This window comes from Myotis myotis, unplaced genomic scaffold (genome assembly GCF_014108235.1).
Source record: "Myotis myotis isolate mMyoMyo1 unplaced genomic scaffold, mMyoMyo1.p scaffold_m19_p_30, whole genome shotgun sequence".
NCBI lineage: Eukaryota > Metazoa > Chordata > Mammalia > Chiroptera > Vespertilionidae > Myotis > Myotis myotis.
In genome coordinates, this window is record NW_023416336.1 from 2567382 (window position 1) to 2593369 (window position 25988).

The following is a 25988-nucleotide window of genomic DNA, read 5'->3' on the forward strand; positions in this document are numbered from 1 at the left end:
GCGCCTGATTGGTCCGCGCGGCGGCAGACGCCGACTGGCCAGGTGGCCGGGCGGCGCCGAGGCCGGCATGGCGGCGCCCGGGCCCTGCGCTGACGGCGCCTGCTGCACCCACCCCGGCGCGCGGCAGACGCTGGACGAGATGGATTTTGAGAGGGGTGAGGCGGCCGCGGGGGCCAGGGGCGGCCCGAGGGGGCGGGCGGGGGCGCCGGTCCTAGGTCGCCGAGATCCCTCCGGGGCCTGGCGCGAGCTCGGCCACTGGAATCGCCGACCGGGACGAGAGGGAAGCTGGGCCCGTGTGCCGTGGGGACTCCGGCCGCTCGGGTGTCGGAGCGGGGCGGCTGGGGATGGGCGCCCACCGGGGGCTGCAGCTGCGGAGCTGGCGGCCGCGCTGTGCGGGGCTGACGTTTCTGAGCCGGGGCGGCCGCACTGTGCGCCCAGCCGGCCCAGGTGGTCCCCGGGGCCGCCGACTCCCTCCGCGGGGCCGAGGATAACGCTTCCCCACCCGCTCTTTCCTCCCGCTCCGGCCGCCGCGGGTCCCGGGCGGTGAGAACCAGCCGTTCGCAGCTGCCACAGCTCCGCGCCTTAGGGCGCCTTAGGGCTTTGGCACCGTCTACCAGCGGTTCTCAACCTGTGGGTCGCCACGACCCTTTCACAGGGGTCGACTAAGACCATCGGAAAACATACATAATTACACATTGTTTTTGTGATTAATCACTATGCTTTAATTACGTTCAACTTGTAACAATGCCAATACATCCTGCATATCAGATATTTACATTACGATTCATAACAGCAGCAACATTACAGTTATGAAGTAGCAACGACAATAATTGTATGGTTGGGGGTCACCACAACATGAGGAGCTGTATTAAAGGGTCGCGGCATGAGGAAGGTTGAGAACCACTGGGACACACTGAGTCGTTACAGCCCAGGGGCCCCGGGCGCTGTAGGTGCGGACCCATCGCGCTCCCCCCACACCTGCCGGGTGGGCCGCTGCTGCTGCTGCTGCTGCTGCTGGAAACCTGACCCGTGCGAAGCAGGGCCGCCGCCCTCCAGGCTCTGAGAGAGGACCTTGCTTTCATCAGAGCAGTTTTTACAGTCTGACGCCACAGACACAGCGTGGAGTATTGCAGGTTGGACTCAGACCGCCGTCAAAAGGGAGTAGGCGTCGCAGTAAAGCAGCTCTAATGCTTTTGCTGGTGGAACATCTTGCCTTCAGTTTGTGAAATACACAACATCCATGAGGCACAGTAAGGTGACGTGCAATAAAAGGAGGTGTGCCTGTGTTTTGTTTGCTTGTCCATTATCTACGTTGCACACATGGAAAAGATCCTTATCTTTTTTGTTGTGTGGATTTTTTTCATATTTTCTTTCTGGTTCATTTTTATTTTTCCTGAAGTATATCTCTTTAAAAAATATATATATTTATTGACTTCAGAGAGGAAGGGAGAGGGAGAGAAAGAGAGAAACATCAATGATGAAAGAGAATCGTTTGATCGGCTGCCTCCTGCAAGTCCCTTACTGGGGATTGAGCTCACAACCAGGGCATGTGCCCCGACCAGGAATTAAACTGTGACCTCCTGGTTCATAAGTTGATGCTCAACCACTGAGCCATCAGGCCAGGCCTGAAGTATATCCTTTAATAGTTTTTTCACTGAGCATGCGTCACTGACACACACACACACGCACACACACACACACACACACAGTAGCTTAGCTGGTATAAAATTCTAGGTTGACAGTTATTTCCCCCTCCCACCCAATCCTTTGGAAATATTATTCTTTTATTTTTCACACTATTTTTCTGTTGTAGAGAGAGGGAGGGAGGGAGACAAACATCAATGATGAGAGAGAATCCTTGATTGGCTGCCTCCTGCATGCCCTGGGGATCTAGCATGTTCCCTGTGGGAATCTAATTATGGGTCCATGCTCAACCACTGAGCTACACCGGCCAGGGGGTCCTCTTTTGTAAGAGATTGTCACACATAGCTTTGAGGCTAATAGAAGCATCCTTATGGATCATTTTATTATTTTTAAATATATTTTTATTGATTTCAGAGGAAGGGAGAAGGAGAGAGATAGAAACATCAATGATGAAAGCATCCTTGATCAGCTGCCCTCTGCATGCCCCCTTCTGGGGATGGAGCCTGCAACGTGGGCATGTGCCCTGACCAGGAATCAAACTGTGACGCTCAACCACTGAGCCATGCCGGCTGGACCTTAAGGGTCATTTTAAAAAGTTGCCTCTGACTGGCCTTTATAGGGTTCACTTGTCTGGATCAGTTTTTATGCCAGATTCTTAGCTTGGGGGTTTGCTCTTTAAGGTAATGTAGGTAGATATAGGTCCCACACCTCCAAGTGGCATAGGTCAGGACCTCCGATTTTTTAAGTTTCTTCTGCATTGCTATCTTCTCCCCACACCTATTCAGATGATGCTATTTCTCATTTCCTTTAGGTTTCTGTTCAGATGTCACCTTATCAGAGGTGCCATCCCTGACCACTGCCTATACCCCTTCTCTGCTTTATTTTTCCTCACAGCATTTAGCACCACCTGACTTACTTCATGTATGTTTTTTCTCCTTGTCTATCTCATTCTAATTCTCTTAATTAGAATATAAGCTCCATAAGACCAACATTTGGGAGGAGGTCTTTTATTCTCAGCTGACCCTTAGTACCCAGAACAGTGCCAGATATATAGTAAGTATTCAGTGAATATTTGTTGAATGAGTGACGGGCCTGGGCATGGTGGCTGGCTTCCTGCCGCTACCCAGGGCAAGAGAGATTTTTCAGTCCCAGTTCATCCATGGTGTGCCGCCTCCTGGCTTTGTGCACAGAGCTTCTCTAGTTCCCTTTGCTCCAGACCCTGCTCAGGCATTGGAGCCAAGCCCCTGAGGTGTGTGTCTAGTTGTGTGGACTCTTTGAATCCTGCAGACCCAGTGCTTGCTCACCACTGTGGCTGCGGTTTCCTCCTTGTTCTGGCACCTGGCAATGTTCTTTTCTTGCTTTTGAGTTTGTGCATTCAACCATTTTAAACATTACTCAACATTTGAAGTGGGGAGAAGGGATTTCTGTGTCTGTCCCATCCCCCTGCTCTGGTCAGGCAAGCTCATTGTCTGGTTCACTACTATGTCACCAGCACCTAGGGCAATCCTTGGCACAGAGGAGGTGCTTGGTTAATATTTGTTGAATGAATATTAATCCAACACCCATTTCTTACCAATTTTATGGATGGAGAGAAAATGGAGGTCAAGGGGTGAAGGAAATATTAAATGTCCTCGGTCAGCATCGTTCAGTACTTTGGTACTTTGGTTGTCTTTCCTTAGGAATCTGGTCAGCAGCCCTGAATGGAGACCTGGGTCGAGTGAAGTATTTAATCCAGAAGGCAGTGGACCCTAGTCAGCCCGACTTGGCAGGCTACACCGCTCTGGTGAGCTGGGAGGAGCTTGGGGTCAGCCTGCTCCCTGAGGGGGATTGAGGTTTACCTTGTCTCCTCCCTCCCATTCTTCTCTCCCAGCAGGGTTTCTCTTTTAAGTGTCATGTGAACCTGGATTTTTAAAATAAGTGTGCTGTACATCAGTTATTGGATTTCATTTTCATAACAGTCCCGTGAGGTAGAAATGATTGAGGAAACTGATGCCAGACATGAAGGCAGTTGCCCGTCACACAGCTGATGGAGCCAGGCGTCTGCTCTAGGACCAGTGCTTTCCCCTCCCCTTCCCCTGTCGCCTGCCTGGTTCTGCTGTCCAGCCTCGGTCTCTGTTCCCTGCAGCACTATGCCAGCCGCAATGGACACTACGAAGTATGCCAGTTCCTGCTGGAAAGTGGGGCCAAGTGTGACGCCCAGACACGTGGGGGTGCCACCGCTCTGCACCGGGCCAGCTACTGTGGGCACACGGAGATTGCACGGCTTCTACTCTCCCATGGGTCCAACCCCAGGCTAGTAGATGATGATGGCATGACCAGTCTACATAAGGTATGCCCCCTCAAACCCTTCAAAACCTTGTTCTTTGTCATTATAAAAGGTATAGAACATGTTCACTGTAGGAAACATGGGGAAAACGGGAAAGCATAAAGTAGAAAATAAAAGCATTTGTAATTGCAGTGCTCACTTCTCATCACTTTAGGATTATTGTGTAATTTTCCAGCATTTTTCCGGTGCATGTAAATTAGAATTAAATGTAGTATCATTTAATTTTTCCTTCCTTTAGTGATATGTCATGAATGCTTTTCTACATAATTTTTTCCTGTAACTTGCACCTATACTCACCTGTCCCTGTACAATTCAGACTAGAAATACCTACACGTGGTAGACAGTTTGAGGAGTACAAGATGGTATACTGTGAAAATGAGTTTCCCTTCAATCCCTGGCCCCTAGTCCCTCTTCTAGGTCCCTCCCTTAAGGCATACATTTTTACCCATTTCTTATGCGTCTTTGAGAAGTGGTTTATTGGATATGTGTACATTTATTTCTGTCTTGTCCTCACTTGATTTTCCTCCAGAGTGATGGAGTTTTTAAAAAAATATATTTTATTGATTTTTCACAGAGAGGAAAGGAGAGGGATAGAGAGCAGGAAACATCGATGAGAGAGAAACATCAATCAGCTGCCTCCTGCACACCTCCCATTAGAGATGTGCCCGCATCCAAGGTACATGCCCTTGGCCGGAATTGACCTGGGACCTTTCAGTCCGCAAGCCGATGCTCTATCCACTGAGCCAAACCAGCTAGGGCCGGAGTGATGGTTTTAAAAAGCAGTTTGGATCATGCCAAACTTAGACTCTTTCCAAGCTTTTTAAAGTCCTGAATATGGCCCTCACCGGTTTGGCTCAGTGGATAGAGTGTCGGCCTGCGGACTGAAGGGTCCCAGGTTCGATTCCAGTCAAGGGCATGTACCTTGGTTGTGGGCACATCCCCAGTAGGGGGTGTGCAGGAGGCAGCTGATCAATGTTTCTCTCTCATCAATGTTTCTAACTCTCTATCCCTCTCCCTTTCTCTCTGTAAAAAATCAATAAAATATACTAAAAAAAATAAAATCCTGAATATGGTTTACCAGGCTTGAGGTTAGCCTCTGCCTACCTCTCCAGTTTATCTTTTTTTTTTTTTTTTACTTATTTATTTATACAACCAGGAGCAAAATAATATTTTTGAATTGTAGCTTGTGAAACACATTTGTGGCTGTGAATATTAAGATAGAAAAATTTAAGCCCGGTCAGTGTGGCTCAGTGGTTGAGCATCGACCCAAGGAACCAAGGGCCAACTCTCTATCCCTCTCCCTTCCTCTCTGTGAAAAATCAATAAAATATATTAAAAAAAAAATTAGGGTGTTTTTGTTGTTGTTGTTGTTTTTTGTTAATCCTCGCCCAAGGATAATTTCCCATTAGTTCCTAGGGAGAGACACAGAGAGAGAAATATTGATGTGAGAGAGACATATCGATTGGTTGCCTCTTGCACATGCTCCCGACCAGGGCCGGGGATCGAGCCTGCAACTGAGGTACGTGCCCTTGATTGGAATCGAACCCAGGACCCTTTAGTCATTGGACCAACGTTCTATCCACTGAGCCAAACCGGGTATGGAAAAAAATTAGTTTTAATTATAGTTGATATACAATATTATATTAGTTTCAAGTGTACAACATAATGATTGAATTGTTTCATATTAGAGATATGTCCCTCCAAAGGGGATCTCCAATCACAGACTATATTCCACCCCCTCATGCATAGAAGACAAGACACATGGATCATTATTTCCAGGAGAAAGCCTCTGGGAATCAGTGTTCCAACTCTGTTGCCCCCTCTGGTAACAGAGACCTCAGGGTTGACGAATTCACAGCAAGCTGCTGGACTCCAGGAGAGGGACCTGACAGGTGCTTGCATGGGCGCAGCAGCCTTGACATGTTATGTCTGCAGAGATAAAGTTCTTTCTCAAGATTGCTGTGGCTGTTCGGGTCTTTTGTGATTCCATATAAATTTTAGGATTATGTATTCTAGGTCTATGAAAAAAGCTATTGGTATTTTGATAGGGATTGCATTGAAACTGTAGATTGCTTTGGGTAGTATACACATTTATTTATTTATTTAGTATGCACAGTTTTTAAAAAAAATATATTTTATTGATTTTTTTACAGAGAGGAAAGGAGAGGGACAGAGAGTTAGAAACATCGATGAGAGAGAGACATCAATCAGCTGCCTCCTGCACACTCCCCACTGGGGATGTCCCCGCAACCAAGGTACATGCCCTTGACCGGAATCGAACCTGGGACCCTTGAGTCTGCAGGCCGACGCTCTATCCACTAAGCCAAACCGGCTAGGGCTAGTATGCACATTTTAATATTAATACTTCCTATCCATGAACATGGTGTATGCTTCCATTTATTTGTATCTTCTTCAATGTCTTTCTTCAATGTCTTATAGTTTTCCAAGTATAAGTCTTTTACCTTCTTGGTTAAATTTATTCCTATATATGTTATTCTTTTTGAAGCAATTGTTTTCTTTCTTTTTTTCTGATTATTATTGGTGTATAAAAGTGCAACTAATTTTTGAATATTAATTTTGTATCCTGCTACTTTACTGACTTTAGTTCTAATAGTTTTTTGGTGGAATCCTTAGGGCTCTCCATATATAATGTCATGTCATCTGCAAATAATGACAGTTTTACTTTTTCCTCTACAATTTGGATGCTTTTCATTTCTTTTTCTTGTCTGAGTGCTTTGACTAGAACTTCCAATACTGTGTTGAATATAAGTGGTGTAAGTGGACATTCTTGTTCAAGATCTTAAAGAAAAAGCTTTCAGCTTTTCATCATTGAGTGTGATGTTAGCTGTGGGTTTGTTATGTGTGGCCCTTATTAGGTTGAGGTATTTTTCCTCTGTCCCCAGTTTGCTGAGAGTTTATCATAAATGGATGTTGTCTTTTGTCACATGCCTTGTCTGCATTTACTAATATGATCATATGATTTTTATTCTTAATTTTATGTTGTATATCAAGTTCATTGGTTTGTGGATATTGAACCAACCTTGCATCCTAGAAATAAGTACCACTTGATCATAATGTATGCTCTTTTTAATGTATTACTGAAAATTTTTTGCTGATATTTTGTTGAGGATTTTTGCATCTATGTTATTAAGGATATTGGCCTGTAACTTTTTTTGTGTGTGTAATGTTTTTGTCTCATTTTGGTTTTAGGTTAATACTGGCTTTGTAGAATGAGTTTGGAAGCATTCCTCCTTCTTCTATTCTTTGGAATAATTTAAGAAGGATAAGTATTCTTCTGTAAAACCACCTGATCTTGGACTTTTGTTTGTTGGGAGTTTTTTCATTTTTATTGTTAGTGATCAGTGTGTTTAGATTTTCTATTTCTTTCTAGTTCAGTCTTGGAAGGTTATATGCTTCTAGAAAATTAACCATTTCTTCTAGGTTGTTCAGTTTGTTGGCATATAATTGTTCATAGTATCCTTTATCTTTTTATATATATATATATATTTTATTGATTTTTTACAGAGAGGAAGGGAGAGAGATAGAGAGTTAGAAACATCGATGAGAGAGAAACATCGATCAGCTGACTCCTGCACATCTCCTACTGAGGATGTGCCCACAACCCAGGTACATGCCCTTGACCGGAATCGAACCTGGGACCTTTCAGTCCGCAGGCCGACACTCTGTCCACTGAGCCAAACCGGTTTTGGCCATAGTATCCTTTAATGATGCTTTGTGTCATTACAAATTTGTTTGTAATCATTACAAATTCAGTTATAATGTCTCTTCTTTCATTTTTTTTTTTAAAATATATTTTATTGATTTTTTACAGAGAGGAAGGGAGAGAGATAGAGAGTTAGAAACATCGATGAGAAAGAAACATCGATCAGCCGCCTCCTGCACATCTCCCACTGGGGATGTGCCCGCAACCCAGGTACATGCCCTTGACTGGAATCGAACCCGAGACCCTTCAGTCCGCAGGCTGACGCTCTATCCACTGAGCCAAACCGATTTCGGCTCTTCTTTCATTTTTAATGTTATTTATTTGGGCTCTCTCCTGTGAGTTTAGCTAAAAATTTGTCAGTTTTTGCCTAGCCAGAGTGGTTCAGTTGGTTGAGCATCATCCTGTGCACCAAAAGGTTGCCAGTTCAATTCCCGGTCAGGGCACATACCTGTGTTTCAGGTTCAATCTCCAGTTGGGGCACATACGGAAGTCAACCTATCGATGTTTCTCTCTCTGTCTCTCTCTGTTCCTTTCTCTAAGCATGTCCTTGGGTGAGGATTAAAATAGATAGATAGATATTTAAAAATCCCCTACTATTGTACTAGAGGCCCGGTGCACAAAATTCATGCACTCAGGTGGCGTTCCTCAGCCCAGCCTGTGCCCTCTTGCAGTCCTGGAGCCCTCGGGAATGTCCAACTGAGCCCTGCTTCTGGCTGAACGGTGCTCCCTCCCCCCCCCACCCCGTGGGAGCACACTGACCACAAGGGGGCAGCTCCTGCGCGTCATAGTGACTGGTCGTTCCACCGTTCAATCGATTTGCATAGTAGCCTTTCATTATACAGGAGGATTACTGTAGATTTCTACCTTTATGTTCATTAATAATTACTTTATATAGTTAGGTGCTCCTATGTTGGGTGTGTATATACTTATGATTGTTATATCCTCTTCTTCTTTTTTTTTTTTTTTTATATTGCTGAAAGTAATACAAAGGGTATTACATATGTGTCCATTTTTCCCCCCCGCCCTAGACAGTCCCCTAGTCTCCCCTATCCCCCAGTGTCTTATGTCCATTGGTTATGCTTATATGCATGCATACAAGTCCTTTGGTTGATCTCTTACCCCCCTACCTCCTATCCCCAAACCCTCCCCGGCCTTCCCGCTGCAGTTTGACAATCTGTTTGAGGCAGCTCTGCCTCTGTATCTATTATTGTTCAAAAGTTTATAATGGTCTCTATTATCCATGAATGAGTGAGATCATGTGGTATTTTTCCTTCATTGACTGGCTTATTTCACTTAGCATAATGCTCTCCAGTTCCATCCATGACGTTGCAAGTGGTAAGAGTTCCTTCCTTTTTAGAGCAGCATAGTATTCCATCGTGTAGATGTACCACAGTTTTCTAATCCATTCATCTACTGATGGGCACTTAGGCTGTTTCCAGATCTTAGCTATGGTGAATTGTGCTGCTATGAACATAGGGGTGCATATATCCTTTCTGATTGGTGTTTCTGGTTTCTTGGGATATATTCCTAGAAGAGGGATCACATGGGAGTTCCATTTTCAGTTTTTTGAGGAAACTCCGTACTGTCTTCCATAGTGGCTGCACCAGTCTGCATTCCCACCAGCAGTGCACAAGTGTTCCTTTTTCTCCACATCCTCTCCAGCACTTGTCGTTTGTTGATTTGTTGATGATAGCCAGTCTGACAGGTGTGAGATGGTACGTCATTGTTTTAATTTGCATCTCTCGGATGATTAGTGACTTTGAGCATGTTTTCATATGTCTCTTGGCTTTCTGAATGTCATCTTTTGAAAGGTGTCTATTTAGGTCCTTTGCCCATTTTTTGATTGGATTGTTTATCTTCCTTTTGTTAAGTTGTATGAGTTCCCTATAAATTTTGGAGATTAGGCCCTTATCAGATATGACATTGGCAAATATGTTTTCCCACACAGTGGGTTTTCTCGTTGTTTTGTTGATGGTTTCTTTTGCTGTGCAGAAGCTTTTTATTTTGATGTAGTCCCATTTGTTCATTTTTCTCTTTAGTTTCAAGTGCCCTAGGAGCTGTATCAGTGAAGAAATTGCTTTGGCATATGTCTGAGATTTTGTTGCCTTTGGATTCTTCTAGAATTTTTATGGTTTCCTGTCGTACATTTAAGTCCTTTATCCATTTTGAGTTTATTTTTGTGTATTGTGTAAGTTGGTGGTCTAGTTTCATTTTCTTGCATATATCTGTCCAATTTTCCCAACACCATTTATTGAAGAGACTATCTTGGCTCCATTGTATGTTCTTGCCTCCTTTGTCAAATATTAATTGAGCATATTGGTTCGGGCCGATTTCTGGGCTCTCTATTCTATTCCATTGATCTATATGCCTATTCTTGTGCCAGTACCAGGCAGTTTTGAGAACAGTGGCTTTGTAATACATCTTGATATCTGGTATTGAGATCCCACCTACTTTGTTCTTTTTTAGGATTGCTGCAGCTATTCGGAGTCTTTTTTTTTTTTTTTTTTTTTTCAGAGTCTTTTTTTATTCCAGATGAATTTTTGGAGAGTTCGTTCTAGATCTATGAGGTATGCCGTTGGTATTTTAATGGCAAGTGCGTTGAATATATAGATTGCTTTGGGTAGTATGGACATTTTAATGATGTTGATTCTACCAATCCATGAACACGGTATGTTCTTCCATCTGTTTATGTCTTCCTCTATATCTTTTTTCAATGTCCTGTAGTTTTCTGAGTAGAGGTCTTTTACCTCTTTAGTTAAGTTTATTCCTAGGTAGCATAATTTTTTTGGTGCGATGGTAAATGGGATTGTTTTTATAATCTCTCTTTCTGAAAGTTCACTATTGGTGTATAGAAATGCCTCCGATTTCTTGGGGTTAATTTTGTATCCTGCTACATTGCCAAATTCATGTATTAAGTCTAGTAGCTTTTTGATGGAGTCTCTAGGGTTTTCTATGTATAATATCATGTCGTCTACAAATAAGGACAGTTTTACTTCCTCTTTTCCAATTTGGATGCCTTTTATTTCTTCTTCTTGCCTAATTGCAATGGCTAACAATTCCAGTACTATGTTGAACAGGAGTGGTGAGAGGGGGCATCCCTGTCTTGTTCCTGTTCTTAGGGGAAATGGTGTTAGTTTTTGTCCATTGAGTATGATGTTGGCTGTGGGCCTGTCATATATGGCTTTTATTATGTTGAGGTATGATCCTTCTACTCCCGCCTTACTGAGAGTTTTTATCAAAAATGGGTGTTGAATTTTGTCAAATGCTTTTTCTGCATCAATTGATATGACCATGTGGTTTTTTTCTTTCACTTTGTTTATGTGATGTATCACGTTTATTGATTTGTGGATATTGTACCATCCTTGCATTCCTGGGATAAATCCTACTTGGTCATGGTGTATGATCTTTCTGATGTACTGCTGGATCCAATTTGCTAAGATTTTCTTGAGGATTTTGGCATCTATGTTCATGAGGAATATTGGCCTGTAATTCTCTTTCATTGTGTTGTCTTTACCTGGTTTTGGTATTAGGGTGATGCTGGCTTCATAGAATGAGCTTGGAAGTGTTCCTTCCTCTTGAATTTTTTGTAGTAGTCTGAGGAGGATAGGTTTTAGTTCTTCCTTGAATGTTTGATAAAACTCCCCTGTGAAGCCGTCTGGTCCTGGGCTTTTGTTTGCTGGAAGCTTTTTGATGACTGCTTCAATTTCTTCCATAGTTATTGGCCTGTTGAGATTTTTAGATTCTTCCTGATTGAGTTTTGGAATGTTGTATTTTTCTAGGAATTTGTCCCTTTCCTCCAGGTTGTCTAGTTTGTTGGAGTAGAGCTGTCCATAGTATTTTTTAACAATCATTTGTATTTCTGTGGGGTCTGTTGTTATTTCGCCTCTATCATTTCTGATTTTGTTTATTTGGGTCCTCTCTCTTTGCTTCTTGGTGAGTCTGGCTAGAGGTTTGTCAATCTTGTTTATCCTTTCAAAGAACCAGCTCTTGGTTTCATTGATTTTCTGTATTGTTTCTTTGGTCTCTATGTCATTTATTTCTGCTCTAATCTTTATAATCTCCTTCCTTCTGCTCACTCTGGGGTTTTCTTGTTGCTCTCTTTCTAATTCTTTGAGTTGTAGAGTTAGATGATTTACTACCATTTTTTCTTGTTTTTTGAGATAGGCCTGTAGAGCTATAAACTTCCCTCTCAGGACTGCTTTCATTGTGTCCCATAGGTTTTGGATTGTTGTATTTTCATTGTCATTAGTTTCCAGGATGTTTCGAATTTCTTCTTTGATCTCATTGGTAACCCAATCAATATTTAATAGCATGCTATTCAGCTTCCAGGTGTTTGAGTATTTTGGGTTGTTTTTATTGTAGTTTATTTCTAATATTATGCCATCGTGGTCTGCGAAGATGCTTTTTATGATTTCAATCTTCTTGAATTTGGGGATACTTTGCTTGTGACCCAATATATGGTCTATTTTTGCATATGTCTTATGAGCACATGAGTAGAATGTATATTCCCTGGCTTTGGGGTGAAGTGTTCTGAAGATGTCTATTAAGTCCATCTGATCTAGTGAGTCATTTAGGATTGCTGTATCTTTGCTGATTGTTTGTCTAGAGGACTTATCCAGTGCTCTCAGTGGTGTATTAAAGTCCCCTACTATGATTGTATTGTTGTCGATCTCTCCTTTGATATCTTCCAGGAGTTTTTTTATGAATTTGGGTGCTCCTGCATTGGGTGCATATATGTTTACCAGGTTATATCTTGTTGTATTGATCCCTTTAGTATTATGAAGTGGCCTTCCTTATCTCTTGTTATGGCTTCACTTTGAGGTCTATTTTGTCCGATATAAGTATTGCTACCCCAGCTTTCTTTTCCTTTCCATTTGCCTGAAAGATATTTTTCCATCCTTTCACTTTCTGTGTGAGTCCCTTCTAATGAGGTGGGTTTCTTGTAGACAGCAGCTGTATGGGTCATGTTTTTTTATCCATTCAGCCACTTGATGTCTTTTGGTTGGAGCATTTAGTCCGTTTACGTTTAAAGTTATTATTGAGAGGTACTTGTTTGTAGCCATTTCTTTTTTTGTGTGGCTGTTTTCTTTCTGAGCTTTTTATTTCTTCTTTTTATACCAGTCCCTTTAGCATTCGTTGCAATGCTGGCTTGGTCATGATAAACTCCCTTAGCCTTTTTTTTGTCTGTGAAGCTTCTTATTTCCCCTTCAAGTTTGAATGATAGCCTTGCTGGATAGAGTATTCTTGGATTCAGTCCTTTGCTTTGCATCACTTTGTAAATTTCCGTCCATTCTTTTCTGGCCTGATGTGTTTCTGTTGAGAAATCATTTGATAATCTAATGAGAGATCCCTTGTATGTAACTTTCCGTCTCTCTCTTGCAGCCTGTAAGATTCTCTCTTTGTCCTGAACATTTGCCATGGTAATTATGATGTGTCTTGGTGTGGGTCTTTTTGGGTTCACCTTGTTTGGGACTTTCTGGGCTTGTGTGACTTTTTTCTTCCCCACCTCAGGGAAGTTTTCTGATATTATTTCTTCTAATAGGTTTTCTAATCCTTGTTCATCCTTCTGTTGTTCTGGCACCCCTATTATTCGTATGTTGTTTCGTTTCATGTTGTCCCAAAGCTCCCTTAGGCTCTCCTCCTGTCTTTTCATTTTTTTCTCCAATTGCAGTACATTTTGGGTGTATTTTGCTTCCTTGTCTTCTAATTCACTAATTCGGTCCTCCGCTTCTCCTAGTCTACTGTTGATACTTTCAATGGTGTTTTTTATTGCAGCTATATCACTCTTCATTTCTTCTTGGGTCTTACTTAAGTTGTTGATTTTTTCATCTGTTTCTTCTAGCTTCTTCCATATGTTATTGATTTTTTCATCTGTTTCTTCTTGCTTCTTGCATAGGTAGTTGACTTTTTCATCTGTTTCTTCTTGCTTCTTGTAGAAGTTGTTGATTTTTTCCTCCATCCGGTTTATGCACTCTAGGACCCTTATTCTGAATTCTTTTTCTGTCATGTTGCATGCCTCTGTATTACTTAGCTGCTTTTCTGGAGAGTCCTCCTTCTCTTTCTTTTGGGGGTTTCTTTGTCTACCCATGTTTGATCTCACTGACATATCTAGACATTGAGTCATTCAGTGCTGCTCCCTGGGTGGCAGTGACTCCTTGGTCTGTGGTTGTTCTTCGGGCGGTTGCGGTAGCAGCTGCTCCTCATTTGGCAGCAGCTCCTCTGGTGGGTGCTGTTCACAGCTGTGGTGGCTCTTCTGGCTGGTGGGGGGAGGCTTCACGTACAGCTGCTGTTCCTCAGCAGGGGGTGTGGTGCTCAGGAGGCTGCTGTTGCTTGGATCTGCTGCGTTGATTTAAAGGCACAAAATACAACACAACAAGGCACCACGTACCAGGCACTAAACACAAATATATTCACGATATTAATAACCCCAAATAAAGGTGACCACCCGAATTAAGAGAATTAGGGGATAAGGAAGAAGGAAGAGAAAAAGATAAAAGAGAAAAAAGAAAAGAAAAGTAGGGACCAAAAAAAGGAGTGCAAAAATGAAATTGGGAAAAAGGAGGGGGGAAAATAAAAGCAAGAAAGGAAAAGAAAAAAAAAAAAGCGAAAAGAGAGAATGAAGTGGAAGAGGGGAAGAGACTTTTTATATGCGGAGAATACTCCTATAGAACCGCCACTAATCCCAACAAATTCCAGCAGCAGCTCCCTGGAGATGGATGCAAACTAGAAACAACTAATAATATAACGATGAAAATAGAATGGAGGACACTAATCCCAAAATAAATAAAGAAAAAATAAAATGGCACTTTAAAAAACGGTAAAATTGTAGCAGTAATAATACTGGTTAAAAATAAGAAGGTAGTAATTAAAGGGTAAAATCAGGTGATGGAAAAAGAAGAAAAAAAAGAAAGAAAGAAAAAAAAATGGTTTCTTAGTTAAAAGGTGAAAAAAGAAAAAAAAAATTTGCAGTAGTGAAGGTCCTTCGGTTCTTCTATTCTTCAGTCTGGCTCGCCTTTAGTCCTGCCCGGTATTCAGGAGAGTGTTGAGTTTCCCTGCGATACACTGTTCCTCTGTGTTGTAAACCACAGTCCTTATTTTAAAGCAGGTCGTATTTGTTTCCCAGACTGCCTTATTTTGTGTTTAGCAAAGAGACAGTTTGTGGCTCAGCCTCCGGGTGGCAGTGTTCTGGGGTTGGCCTCTGAGGCTATACGGCTTCTCTATCGCATTTAAAACTGATTTGGAGAGGTCAGCTATCCTGAGCTGGTTCCCTAATAGTTACCCACTCTGTGTTGTTGCTGGGACTGAAAATCCCTCTATAGGCCAGACCCTGTTAACTCCCAGGGACTGATCAGAATATTTTAATCCTTGATCTCGTTCAGGGTGGAATCTGGGTGTGGCTGTGCTCCTTGCCTGGGGGCTGGGGGGAGGAGTCTCACTCTCCGGAGAGAATGGCTGCCCCAGTCCTGGGCTCAGGGGTGTCTCAGCGCTCAATTTGCTGCCACCTCTCCCGGCCCCCCTTCTCTCCTCAGTCTCTCCCCAGATTCCACTCCTCCGCACCCTCTCCCTCTCTTCAGCACAGGTGAGTGTCTGTATCCGAAATATCTTAATGAACAGGATTCAGTGAAAACAAACAAACAAACGCTGGCCGTGGAAACGGGGAAGGCTTGGTTTCTGTAAGCTCTTCTCTTACCGGCACTGCATGGTCTGGTCAGCTCTTCAGGCTGCCCCCTTTAGTCTCAGTCCTCCGTGATCACAGAACCCAGCTCGCAATTCCCCCGGCGGCGCCAGGAATCCCGCGGATCTCCTTTCCCCAGTCAGGGGCTATGCCTGTCCCAAGGGACGCGGCTGTCTGCCACGCGGTCTCCCTCCGACCCTCTGGGCTCAGAGGTCTGGCAGACTTTCCTGCCCAAATCCCTGGGTTTTTTTTTTACCTTTCCAGGGGAGTTCTGCCCTTCCCGGCTGCAAACGGTCTCACCAGCTGAGCAATTTTGCCAATTCGGGGTGGGTGTTATTAGTTTCAGCTGCTCACTCCATTTGCTCCGGGACACGACCTGGGATGCATCTGCCTATATCGCCGCCATCTTCAGAATCTGTTATATCCTCTTCTTGATTGGCCCCTTTATAATTATATAGTGTCCTTCTTTGTCTTTTTTTACATTCTTTGTTTTAAAGTCTATTTAGTCTGATACGAGCATTGCTACCCCAGTTTTCTTTTCATTTCTATTTGTATGAAATATCTTCTTCCATCCCTTCACTTTTAGTCTGTATGTGCTTGTCAATTTCAAGTGAGTCTCTTTCAAGCAGCATATAGATAGGGCATGATTTTAATCCATTCAGCCATCCTTTGTATATTTATTGAACATTTAATGCCCTTAAAGCAGGGCTGGGCAAACTTTTTGACTCGAGGGCCACAATGGGTTCTTAAACTGGACCGGAGGGCCGGAACAAAAGCATGGATGGAGTGTTTGTGTGAACTAATATAAATTCAAAGTAAACATCATTACATAAAAGGGTATGGTCTTTTTTTTTTAGTTTTATTCATTTCAAACGGGCTGGATCAGGCCCGCAGGCCATAGTTTGCCCACGGCTGCCTTAAAGTCATATTGATAAGTATGTACTTATTGCAGTTTGTTGTTATTTTGGTTGTTTTTGTAGTTCCTCTCTATTCCTTTCTTCTTTTTATCTCTTTCCGTATGGTTTGATGGTTTTCTTTATTCTTCTGTTTGGGTTCCTTTCTCTATTTTTTTCTGTATCGTTTGTAGGTTTTTGGTTTGTGGCTACCATGAGGTTTATGTGTATCATTCTATATTTATAGCTGTTTATTTTAAGCTGCTAGTCATGTAAGTTCTCATATTCTAAAAGGACTACATTTTTGCTTCCCCTCCCTCCCGTCTTTATGTTATGAGGTCACACTTCATTTATCTTTTTTTAATTTAAAAAAAATTTTTAACTGATTTTAGAGAGGAAGGGAGAGGGAGAGAGAGATAGAAACATCAATGATGAGAGAGAAACATTGATCGGCTGCCTCCTGCACACCCCTTTCTGGTGATCGAGCCCGCAACCCGGGCATGTGCCTTTGACTAGAATCGAACCAGTCCGCAGGCTGACACTCTGTCCACTGAGCCAAACCAACGAGGGTTTTTGAGGTCATACTTTAGATATTTTTTGTTTGTTTGTTTTCTTTTTTTGTTGTTAATAAAACTTTGTTTTGTGTGTCTCCTAACTACTTGTTGTAGTTTTTATTGTGTTTGGTACTTTTGTCTTTTGTCTATCATAGTAGCTTTTTAAATGGCTGATTTGCTGTGTTTATTAAATATTTGCCTTTATCTGTAGGTTATTTTCCTTTCTCATATTTCCTTGTTTCTGATTATGGCCTCTTCTTTTCTGCTTAAAGAATACCCTTTACCATTTCTTGTAAAGCTGGTTTAGTGATGATGAACTCCTTAAGTTTTTGCTTTTCCAGAAAATTCTTTATCTTTCCTTCAATTCTGAATAACAATCTTGCCCAGTAAAGTATTCTAGGTTGTAGGTTCTTTTCTTTTAGCACTTTAAATATGTCCTACTGCTCCCTTCTGGCCTGTACAGTTTCTGCTGAGAAATCAGTGGATAGCCTTATAGGTTTTCCCTTGTATGCAACTTATTTGCCTCTTGCTGCACTTAAGCTTGCCTCTTAACTTCAGTGTGGGCATATATTTCAGTGTGCTCATGGAGGGGTGAGTTCAGTGTCCCCCTGCACCACTGAATTCTTGAACTTTTGCCTTTTTAATTACAATATGTCTTGGTGTGGGGTCTCTTTGGATTCATCTTGTTTGAAACTCTTTGTGCTTTCTGAACCTGGATATGTTTCCTCTCCCAGGTTAGGAAAATTTGTTCCTTTCTTTCTCTTCTGGGATCCCTATAATGTGATGTTTGTGTGCTTGGTGTTTTCCCAGAGGCCCCTTAAACTATCCTCATTTTTATTTTTTTTTATTTTTGCTGTTCTGATTGATTGGTTTCCACTAGTCTGGCTTCCAGGTTGCTGATCCATTCTTCTGTTTTAGCTAATCTGATGCTGATTCCTTCTATTGTATTTTTTCACTTCACTCGTCATATTTTTCAGGTCTGCTTGGTTCTTTATTATACTTTCTAACTCTTTGGTGAAGTTCTCTCTAAGTCCCTTTTTTACTCTGAAGTTTGGTGAGCATCCTTATGACCATTTATTTGAATTTTTTAAAAATATATCTTTATTGATTTCAGAGAGGAAAGGAGAGGGATAGAGAGTTAGAAACATTGATGATGAGAGAGAAACATCCATCAGCTGTGTCCTGCACACCCCCTTATGGGGAGGTGCCCACAACCAAGGTACATGCCCTTGACCAGAATCGAACCTGGGACCCTTCAGTCCACAGGCCAATGCTCTATCCACTGAGCCAAACTGGTCAGGGCTCTTTGAATTCTTTATCGGATAAATTACTTCTCTTTGTTTCAATAAGATTATTTTCTGGGGATATTTCTTGTTCCTTCCCTTGAGAGATATTCCTTCATTTTCTCATTTTGTTTGACATTCTAGTTGATATAACTAGACAAATAGCTATCTTTTCCAGTCTTGAAAAAGTGGCCTTGTGTTGCCCTAGCTGGTTTGACTCAGTGGATAGAGTTTTGGGCTGTGGACTGAAGGGTCCCAGGTTCTATTCTGGTCAAGGACACATGCCTGAGGTTGCAGGTTCGATTCCCAGTGGGGGGCGTGCAGGAGGCAGCTGATCAATGATTCTCTCTCATCATTGATGTTTCTATCTCTCTCTCCCTCTCCCTTCCTCTCTAAATAAAAATAAAAATAAATTAAAAAAGAAAAAGTGGCCTAGTGGCTTTGTGTGCTGGGTCGTTTGGCAGGCCATTGGAGCCAGCTGCATGTGGTAATGCCCTATTGATCCTGTTTTCTCCCTTCGTTCAGAGCTGAAATGGGCTCTGGGTGGTACGGCTGGAAAAGCACTGCAGTAACCTTGCGTGGAGGTCAGAGTCCCTGGATAGAGCTGTGACCTGCCCTGTGGAGGTGGAGGGAAACAGAAGCAAGGGCGTTCAGTGGCACCAGAGAATTCCCACCGGCCTGGAGGCTCCCCCGGTTCCCCAGCCTTCCTGTACAGTTCCTCTCTGACATTTACTGTGCAGAAGCGCTCAGTCGCTCCCAGTGGTCTCTTGGAGGGATGGCTCTCTCTACAGGTGGGCATATATTTCAGTGGCTCATGGAGGGGTGAGTGCAGTGTCCCCCTACACCACCGCCATCTTGGACCTCACTTTCTTTTTTAAAAAAATAAACTACTTGCGAACATTGGTACTTTTTTGTTGTTGTTGTTAAAAAAAATTACTTGAAATGCATCTCACAATTGTTCACAACATACCACTGCCTGAAATGAGGCAACAGAATTAAGAACCTGGGTCTATAATCATCAAAAGGACCTGCTAAAAAATTTGGGTTCAAATTTTAGATGATGGTTGCTATTAATACTAATTTTGATACCTCTCAAAAGCCCCTGTATTTCATCAGTTTGTCTGTTGGGAGGAGTAGGGAGTATAGTAGTATGACAGTTGTTAAGAGTTCAAACTTTGAGGTCAGACAGACCTGCTTTAGAATCCCCAGGCTGCCACGTTAGCTCTGTGACCTTAGGTAAGTCACTTAACTTTTTTTTTTTTTAATATATTTTATTTTTTATAGAGAGGAAGGGAAAGGGACAGAGAGCTAGAAACATTGATGAGAGAGAAACATCGATCAGCTGCCTCCTGCACACCCCCCACTGGGGATGTGCCCGCAACCAAGGTACATGCCCCTGACCGGAATCGAACCTGGGACCCTTCAGTCCGCAGGCCGACGCTCTATCCACTGAGCCAAACCGGTCACGGCGTCACTTGACTTTTATAAGCCTCAGTTTCTTCGTTTATAAAATGGGAATAATGATAGTTCCTACTTCTGATAGTTACTGTGGAAGTGAAATAAGATAATTTATGTAAATCACTTAACTGCTATTTTTTGGAAATAAATTAGAAATTGACATCCAGATTGGGATCATCTGTCTCAGAGGAGGAGAGGAAAAAGCTGGGGACCTGGGCCCGTTTTCCTCTGCTCATCTGCAAGCCCCAAGAGGCAGAGGCCATGTCTGATGTCTCTGTGCTCATGGTGCCCAGCACCCTCTAGATGATCAGAACGTTTGTAAAAGACACTTAGAGACCTAGGGTTCTGTACTTGTCTTCATTGTGCAGCCTGGACAAGGAAGAATGGCCACTGAGCCAGACCACGAGAACCAAAAACTCAAGCTAACTGCCCGGCTGGCCCTAGAGCACTCCGCCCACCTGAGTGCCTGTCGTGGGAGTGGGTCGGAGTTAGGCGAAGTCAACCCAAACATCCAGTGTCTCCATTTCCACGAGGACCAAGAGACCCCCAGAAGTAGTGCAAGAGCAGGGCCCAGTGAGGTGTGACTTTTGATTCAGGCTGTTCTCTCCACAGGCTGCTGAGAATGGTCACGTGGATATCTGCTCCCTTCTGTTGCAACACAGCCCAGCCCTGAAGGCCGTCCGAGATCGGAAGGCACGACTAGCATGTGACCTGCTGCCCCACAACAGTGAACTGCGGGACCTGCTGGCCAGTTGAATCACCACCCTTCTGTCTCAGGCTGCCGTGCAAGGGTACATAGACCAGGTCTCCAGGCCCCAGTTTTGGTCAGCATCCATGCTGCAGGGTGGGAAAGTGAGGCCCAAAGACCCAGGAAGAGCCTGATTTTGGCCCCTGGAGTGACGGAGTAGATTTGGGGGGCTGCAAGTGCTTAAGCCTGGACAGATGACCCTATTCTAAATTAGTTCATGTGGAAACATCTATTCATTTGGAAAAAATAAAGTTATATCCTTACCTCACCCATGCCCAGATTAAATTTCAAGTACCTAAATTGTACGTGGCGAGGTAGCTCAGTTGGTTTGATACTCCAAGGTTGTGGGTTCAATTCCCCATCAGGGCACATATAAGAATCAATCAATGAATGCATAAATAAGTGGAACAACAATAAACATTTCTCTCTTCCTAAAATCAATGAATAACAAAAAACTTAAATAAAAAGACCTGAATTGAAAACCACAAAACTTTGCAAGTAAGTATTAGAAGAAACTACAGAATATGTAACAAAAGCTTCTTGCGATCTGAGGTATCTTGGTAAATGTCACTTCTTCATCTGTGAGATGAGGATGATTTTAGGACCTGCCTCAAAGGCACTGGGGATTTGGTATTTGAATGTATGGGGAGCACTGGAGAGAGTGCCTGGCATGTTGCTAACAGTGTATTAGAGCACACCCTTCCTCAAAATCTGATCAGCACGTTTTTATACCATAATTTCATGCATCTCAATAATCTGATAGATTTAAAAGTGTTGTTGCTATTATTTTGAATTGTTGATTACTAGTGAGGTTGACACCTGTCTTCTGTGAATTTCCTGTCCACATCCTTTGCCCATTAAAAAATTTGTTTTTATTGACTCACTAGAGGCCTGGTGCACAAATTCGTGCACAGGTGGGGTCCGGCCAGCCTGCCCCGATGAGCCCATCAGGCCTGCAGAGGGGAGGGGCCATGGGCAGTTGGCTGGCTGACCCCGGCCCCAATCAGAGTGTTGGCCGATTGCGGGCTGGGCCGGCTAGGGGGGGAGGCCTGATCGGGGCCCAGATCAGGCCGGTTGGCTGCTGCAGTGCACGTCATAGCCACCATTTGTTCCGCTGTTCCAGCTGTTCCAGTTGTTCCGCTGTTCCACACACACACACACACACACACACACACACACACTAGAGGCCCGGTGCACAAAATTAGTGCACTTGGGGGTGGGGGTCCCTCAGCCCGGCCTGCACCCTCTCACGGTCCGGGAGCCCTTGAGGGATGTCCGACTGCTGCGGAGGCAGGAGAGGCTCCTGCCACCACCACTGCACTTGCCAGCCGTGAGCCCAGCTCCTGTGTTGAGCATCTGCCCCCTGGTGGTCAGTGTGCATCATAGCGACCGGTCATTCCGCCATTGTGTTGATTTGCATATTAGCCTTTTATTATAAAGGATAAAGGATAGGAGTTGTTTATGGCTTCTGGATATTGACTCTGTTTTGGATGTATATATTTTTTCCTTTCATACTGTCATTTGTCTTAACTTTGTTGGCATCTGTTCATGGATTGATAACAGCCACTATAGATGGCAATTTGGCAATATCTATTAAAATTTAAATCAGCGGTTCTCAACCTGTGGGTCGCAACCCCTTTGGGGGTCGAACGACCCTTTCACAGGGGTCTACTAAGACCATGGGAAAACACATATATAATTACATATTGTTTTTGTGATTAATCACTATGCTTTAATTATGTTCAATTTGTAACAATGAAAATACATCCTGCATATCAGATATTTGCATTACGATTCATAACAGCAAAATTACCGTTATGAAGTACCAACAAAAATAATTTTATGGTTGGGGTCACCACAACATGAGGAACTGTATTAAAGGGTCGCGGCATTAGGAAGGTTGAGAATCACTGATTTAAATGAACAGCCTGGCCAGTGTGGTTCAGTGGTTGAGTATTGACCCATGAAGCAGGAGATCAGGGTTCGCTTCCGGGTCAATAGGGGGCATGCAGGAGGCAACTGATCAATGATTCTCTCATCATTGATGTTTCGCTCTCTCCCTCTCCTGTCCTCTGAAATCAAGAAAAACATTTTTAAAAAATTTTGTTAAATGGGCCAATAATTTGGTTTCCCTGTAGCTACGTAGAAGAATAGTCAATCTACAAAGACGCCTATTTACGGAGGTATTCACACATTTGAGCCTGGGGTGTAATGTTAAAAAAAGAAAAAAAAGACACAACCCAGGTGCTCCCCAATGGGGAATAGTTACCTTCTGGTCCACATGCCATTTGCGTGCAATGCAGTGGAATGGAGCATGCTAAAGTGGGAACGTGCTGAGTTGTAATCACAGTATGTGCCTCTTAAGACATGTCTGTAGAAACATGTATGTACATGCACAAAATTGCAGGAACGAAGTCAGAGCAAGTATAGCAACAGGTGGCCATGGTTCCCTAGGGCCACTGTGGTTAGTAAGGGGCGCTTTTTGAGCTTTATTTGTTATGTGTGGATTTTTTTACAAGGAGTAATTTTTTAAAAATATATGTTTTATTGGTTTTTTTACAGAGAGGAAGGGAGAGGGGTAGAGAGTTAGAAAAATTGATGAGAGAGAAACATCAATCAGCTGCCTCCTGCACACCCCCTACTGGGTATGTGCCCGCAACCAAGGTACATGCCCTTGACTGGAATCGAACCTGGGACCCTGGAGTCCACAGGCTGATGCTCTATCCACTGGGCCAAACCAGTTAGGGCAAGGAGTAATTTTTTTTTTAATAAGCCAGTTAGTTTCATGTGGAAGAAACTAGTTTTCCGCTGAGTTTCAGGTGAAACCCATCGGAAATATCGAGGGAGAGGAGTGTGAGTAGGTGGCTGGCAGTGGAGCCCCGAGCTCAAGTCTAACTTTTTCTCGTCTGTCCACCCTCACTCAGGTCTAGGTAACCCTTTCCCTCCTCATAAGGAAAGACAAGAAAGCACCTTTGACAGAACACCCTGAAGCTTACAGATTTTCTTAAAAATCTGGTCTCAGCCCAGCCAGTGTGGCTCAGTGGTTGAGCATCCACCCGTGAACCAGGAGGTCAGGGTTTGATTCCCGGTCAGGGCACATGCACAGGTTGCGGGCTCGATCCCCTGTGGGGGCGTGCAGGAGGCAGCTAATTAATGATATTCCTCTCTCATAGATGTTTCTATCTCTCTATCCCTCCCCCTTGCTTTCTGTAAAATCAATAAAAACATACTTTTTAAAAAGAGATGTAACTATTTTTTTAAAAATCTGGTCTCAGAACTATCAAGGACTTACAAATTAGCTAGCCAGCCATGGGTAGGACCTTGGCAGCCCTGAGGTGCCTGGGCTGTCCTTGACCCGAAATCCCCCTCCCTCTCATTTGGTCATCTCTGCTCATGTTACTCCCATTCTGGAGTCTTATTTACTGGCTATCAGGTTTCCTCTCAAAGGTCAAGGCAGAGTTTTGTGCCCGGCTGGTTGAAGGGCATGCTGGCATTTAGGGACTATTAGGAACTTTGATTTTGTGGCTGGTGACAGGTTCCTTTGCGACTGGATTAGCGGTTAATGTTATATACTTGGACCTGAAGCGATGTCAGTCTCGCCTTCCCCATGGAAAGCCAGGTCCCACTCCAGGAGAGCGTCTGGTAGGGACCTGCATGTGGGGCCTGGGTCTCCCAGGGCTGAGGTGCTGGCAACAGGCTGGACTTGGCCCCCGATGGAGAGGGAGAAGTAAGGGCACCTTGAAGGAAGCCACCAAGAGTGGCGGCAGCCTTGGCACTGGGAGACCCCTTGCTGCCTGATTTCTTCCTGTTGGTGCCAGGGGGGTTCCCAGGCCCTCTAGGACTCTGGCCTTTCGCAAGGGCAGTAGGGCTGGGCCTTTCAGGGTCTCAGGCGGCCAGGCCTACAGCAGTGTGGGGGCTCACACTTGACCCTTTTTTGTAAGTGGCGTCTGGACTTAGGAAAGTGGGAGCTCTTTCCCCCTGAATCCGGGCCAGTGGCCCAGGCACCTAGGACACGTGTCTATGTGGAATTGCTCCGGAGTGGGTAGGGGGGTGGCACAGGGGCAGGGCAGTGGGTATCCGAGGATGCACCTGACTCAGCTCAGAGCAGCTCCTCCTGCCTGCCTGCACGGCTACAGGCCCACCCTGGTATTTTGGTGGGCATTACAGAGCCACAGAGTCATCTGGCTCGGGTGCAAGCCACTGCCCTGCCCTGCCTGCCCCCAGGGGACAGCTCGCCTATAAAAGGGCTGGCAGCTCATCTCTTCTCACTGGGGGTTTGGAGAGCGGGGGGACCATGGATGTCATCAGCGTGCAGCAGTTGGTAAGGACGTGGGAAGAGGGGCAGGAGGGCAGCCAGTCATCTGGGTACCCCCAGACCTTCTCAGCAAAATGTGGAGGCAGCAGCTGCTGCTGTGTCTGAGGATGGGGCTTTCAGAGCCGAAACAGGCAGTTCTCTGGTCTGTGTGCTGGTTCTCCTGTGGGTGGTGAGAGAGCAAGAGAGGGAAGCAGTGACGTGAAAATCCTAGAGGGGAGTGAGTTTTGCCCTGGACAGGGATGGTGATGGCTAAAGAGGAACAGGAAATGGCAGGTTGTCTTGGAAAACACCACTGTAGCCGGGTCGTGGTTGAGCTCAGCTGCCGGACATCCACTGCTCTGGAAACGGGCCGGAGGCCGGCTGCCTCAGTGGGGAGGGAGGACGGTGCTCTCTAGTTCCCTGGCTGTGAGAAACGGCAGCCCAGTGGCACTTTAGGACACACTTTGGTACCACAGTGCCCAGCGGCCCCAGACATGTTAGGTGGCCAGCGTTTGCTTTGAAAGGGAATACAGTTCCCTGTGGCTGGAAGCCCCAGAAGCCCCAGGCCGGGCCGTCCTGCCATTCCAGCCTCTCCCTCTACACGCTCGGTCCTCGGTGCGCCCAGCTCCTGATGCCTGGGGTGGGCCAGGCGGGCAGGGCGGAGCACTGTGTGGGGCCTCTGCCCCAGCAGAGCTGAGCTGAGTGCTAGTTCTACACCCTTTTACTGATGAAGAAGCAGCTTTGTGAGGAGCAAAGACTGGAACCCAGGAATTCAAGCTCCCCCCCACCCCCACCCCCCACCCCCAGAGGCATCTCCTGTGCCCTGAGCTCGGGGTCGGCTGGCAGTTATGGCGTGATCTGGTAGGAATGCAAGGGAAGCTGAGGTGTCATGTGCTCCAGCTCCCCTGGACACAAGCCCAGCAGTATAAATAGACGGGGTCACACCCCATCCCGTGCCCTTGCTGGCAGGGCAGGGCAGGGCAGGCGGAGTTGGTGAGAGCCAGCAGCAACCCTGCATCGAGAGTTTTGAAAAGGGTGAGCTCTTGTCGGACCCCCCACTGCACAGCTGGGCTCTCTAAGGAAAGGACGGCTCCTAATTGTCTTCTTCATCCATTCCCTGTCCCTACAGGTAAGTGGAGAAAGAGAAGGAAGGAAAGTGTTGGGATATGGACATGGAATTCCTGATCCTGGAGGCTGGCCAGGAGACTGGAGGCTGGGACCCCATGAGGCCGTGGCCCAGGAGAGGCAGAGGCTGGAAGAGGAGAAGAGGAGGAGAGTGAGTGAGGCGGGTGGCCCTGGCGGGGGGCAGGCCCAGAGCCGGGAGGGCCTGGAGAGCGGGCGTGCTGGTAGCCGGGGCGCTGGTGTTTCTGCGGTGGGTGGGTGGGAGCG

The 25988-nt window shown here is 44.8% G+C and overlaps 2 protein-coding genes across 4 annotated transcripts in view; both read left to right on the forward strand.

Moving 5' to 3' along the window:
* On the forward strand, positions 1-25867 carry ANKRD39 (ankyrin repeat domain 39). Of its 2 annotated transcripts, XM_036302248.1 has the most exons (5): positions 1-155; positions 3324-3427; positions 3770-3973; positions 20170-20348; positions 25729-25867. In XM_036302248.1, exons 1-4 carry the CDS (start codon positions 68-70, stop codon positions 20311-20313), a joined length of 540 nt encoding a protein of 179 aa, XP_036158141.1. In that variant the 5' UTR covers positions 1-67; the 3' UTR covers positions 20314-20348; positions 25729-25867. The 2 variants fall into 2 exon arrangements, with proteins under 2 accessions (XP_036158141.1, XP_036158140.1); XM_036302247.1 differs by lacking the exon at positions 25729-25867 and having other exon boundaries at positions 20170-20573.
* Positions 24589-25988, forward strand: part of ANKRD23 (ankyrin repeat domain 23) — an 8725-nt gene continuing 7325 nt past the window's right edge. The window contains exons 1-2 of one of the 2 annotated variants that reach the window (XM_036302245.1): positions 24589-24626; positions 25729-25875. In XM_036302245.1, coding sequence (XP_036158138.1) covers positions 24600-24626; positions 25729-25875 — 174 coding nt within the window. In that variant the 5' untranslated portion in view covers positions 24589-24599. Of the gene's footprint in view, positions 24627-25611; positions 25876-25988 lie in introns of those variants that run through there. The other variant, XM_036302246.1, reaches the window with a different exon arrangement.

Bases quoted from the DNA above. Each gene is read 5' to 3' on its own strand.
- ANKRD39 (XM_036302248.1), top strand. From the start codon at position 68: ATGGCGGCGCCCGGGCCCTGCGCTGACGGCGCCTGCTGCACCCACCCC. The intron at 156-3,323 runs GTGAGGCGGCCG...GTCTTTCCTTAG, and splicing joins CGAGATGGATTTTGAGAGGG to GAATCTGGTCAGCAGCCCTG. The intron at 3,428-3,769 runs GTGAGCTGGGAG...TGTTCCCTGCAG, and splicing joins TGGCAGGCTACACCGCTCTG to CACTATGCCAGCCGCAATGG.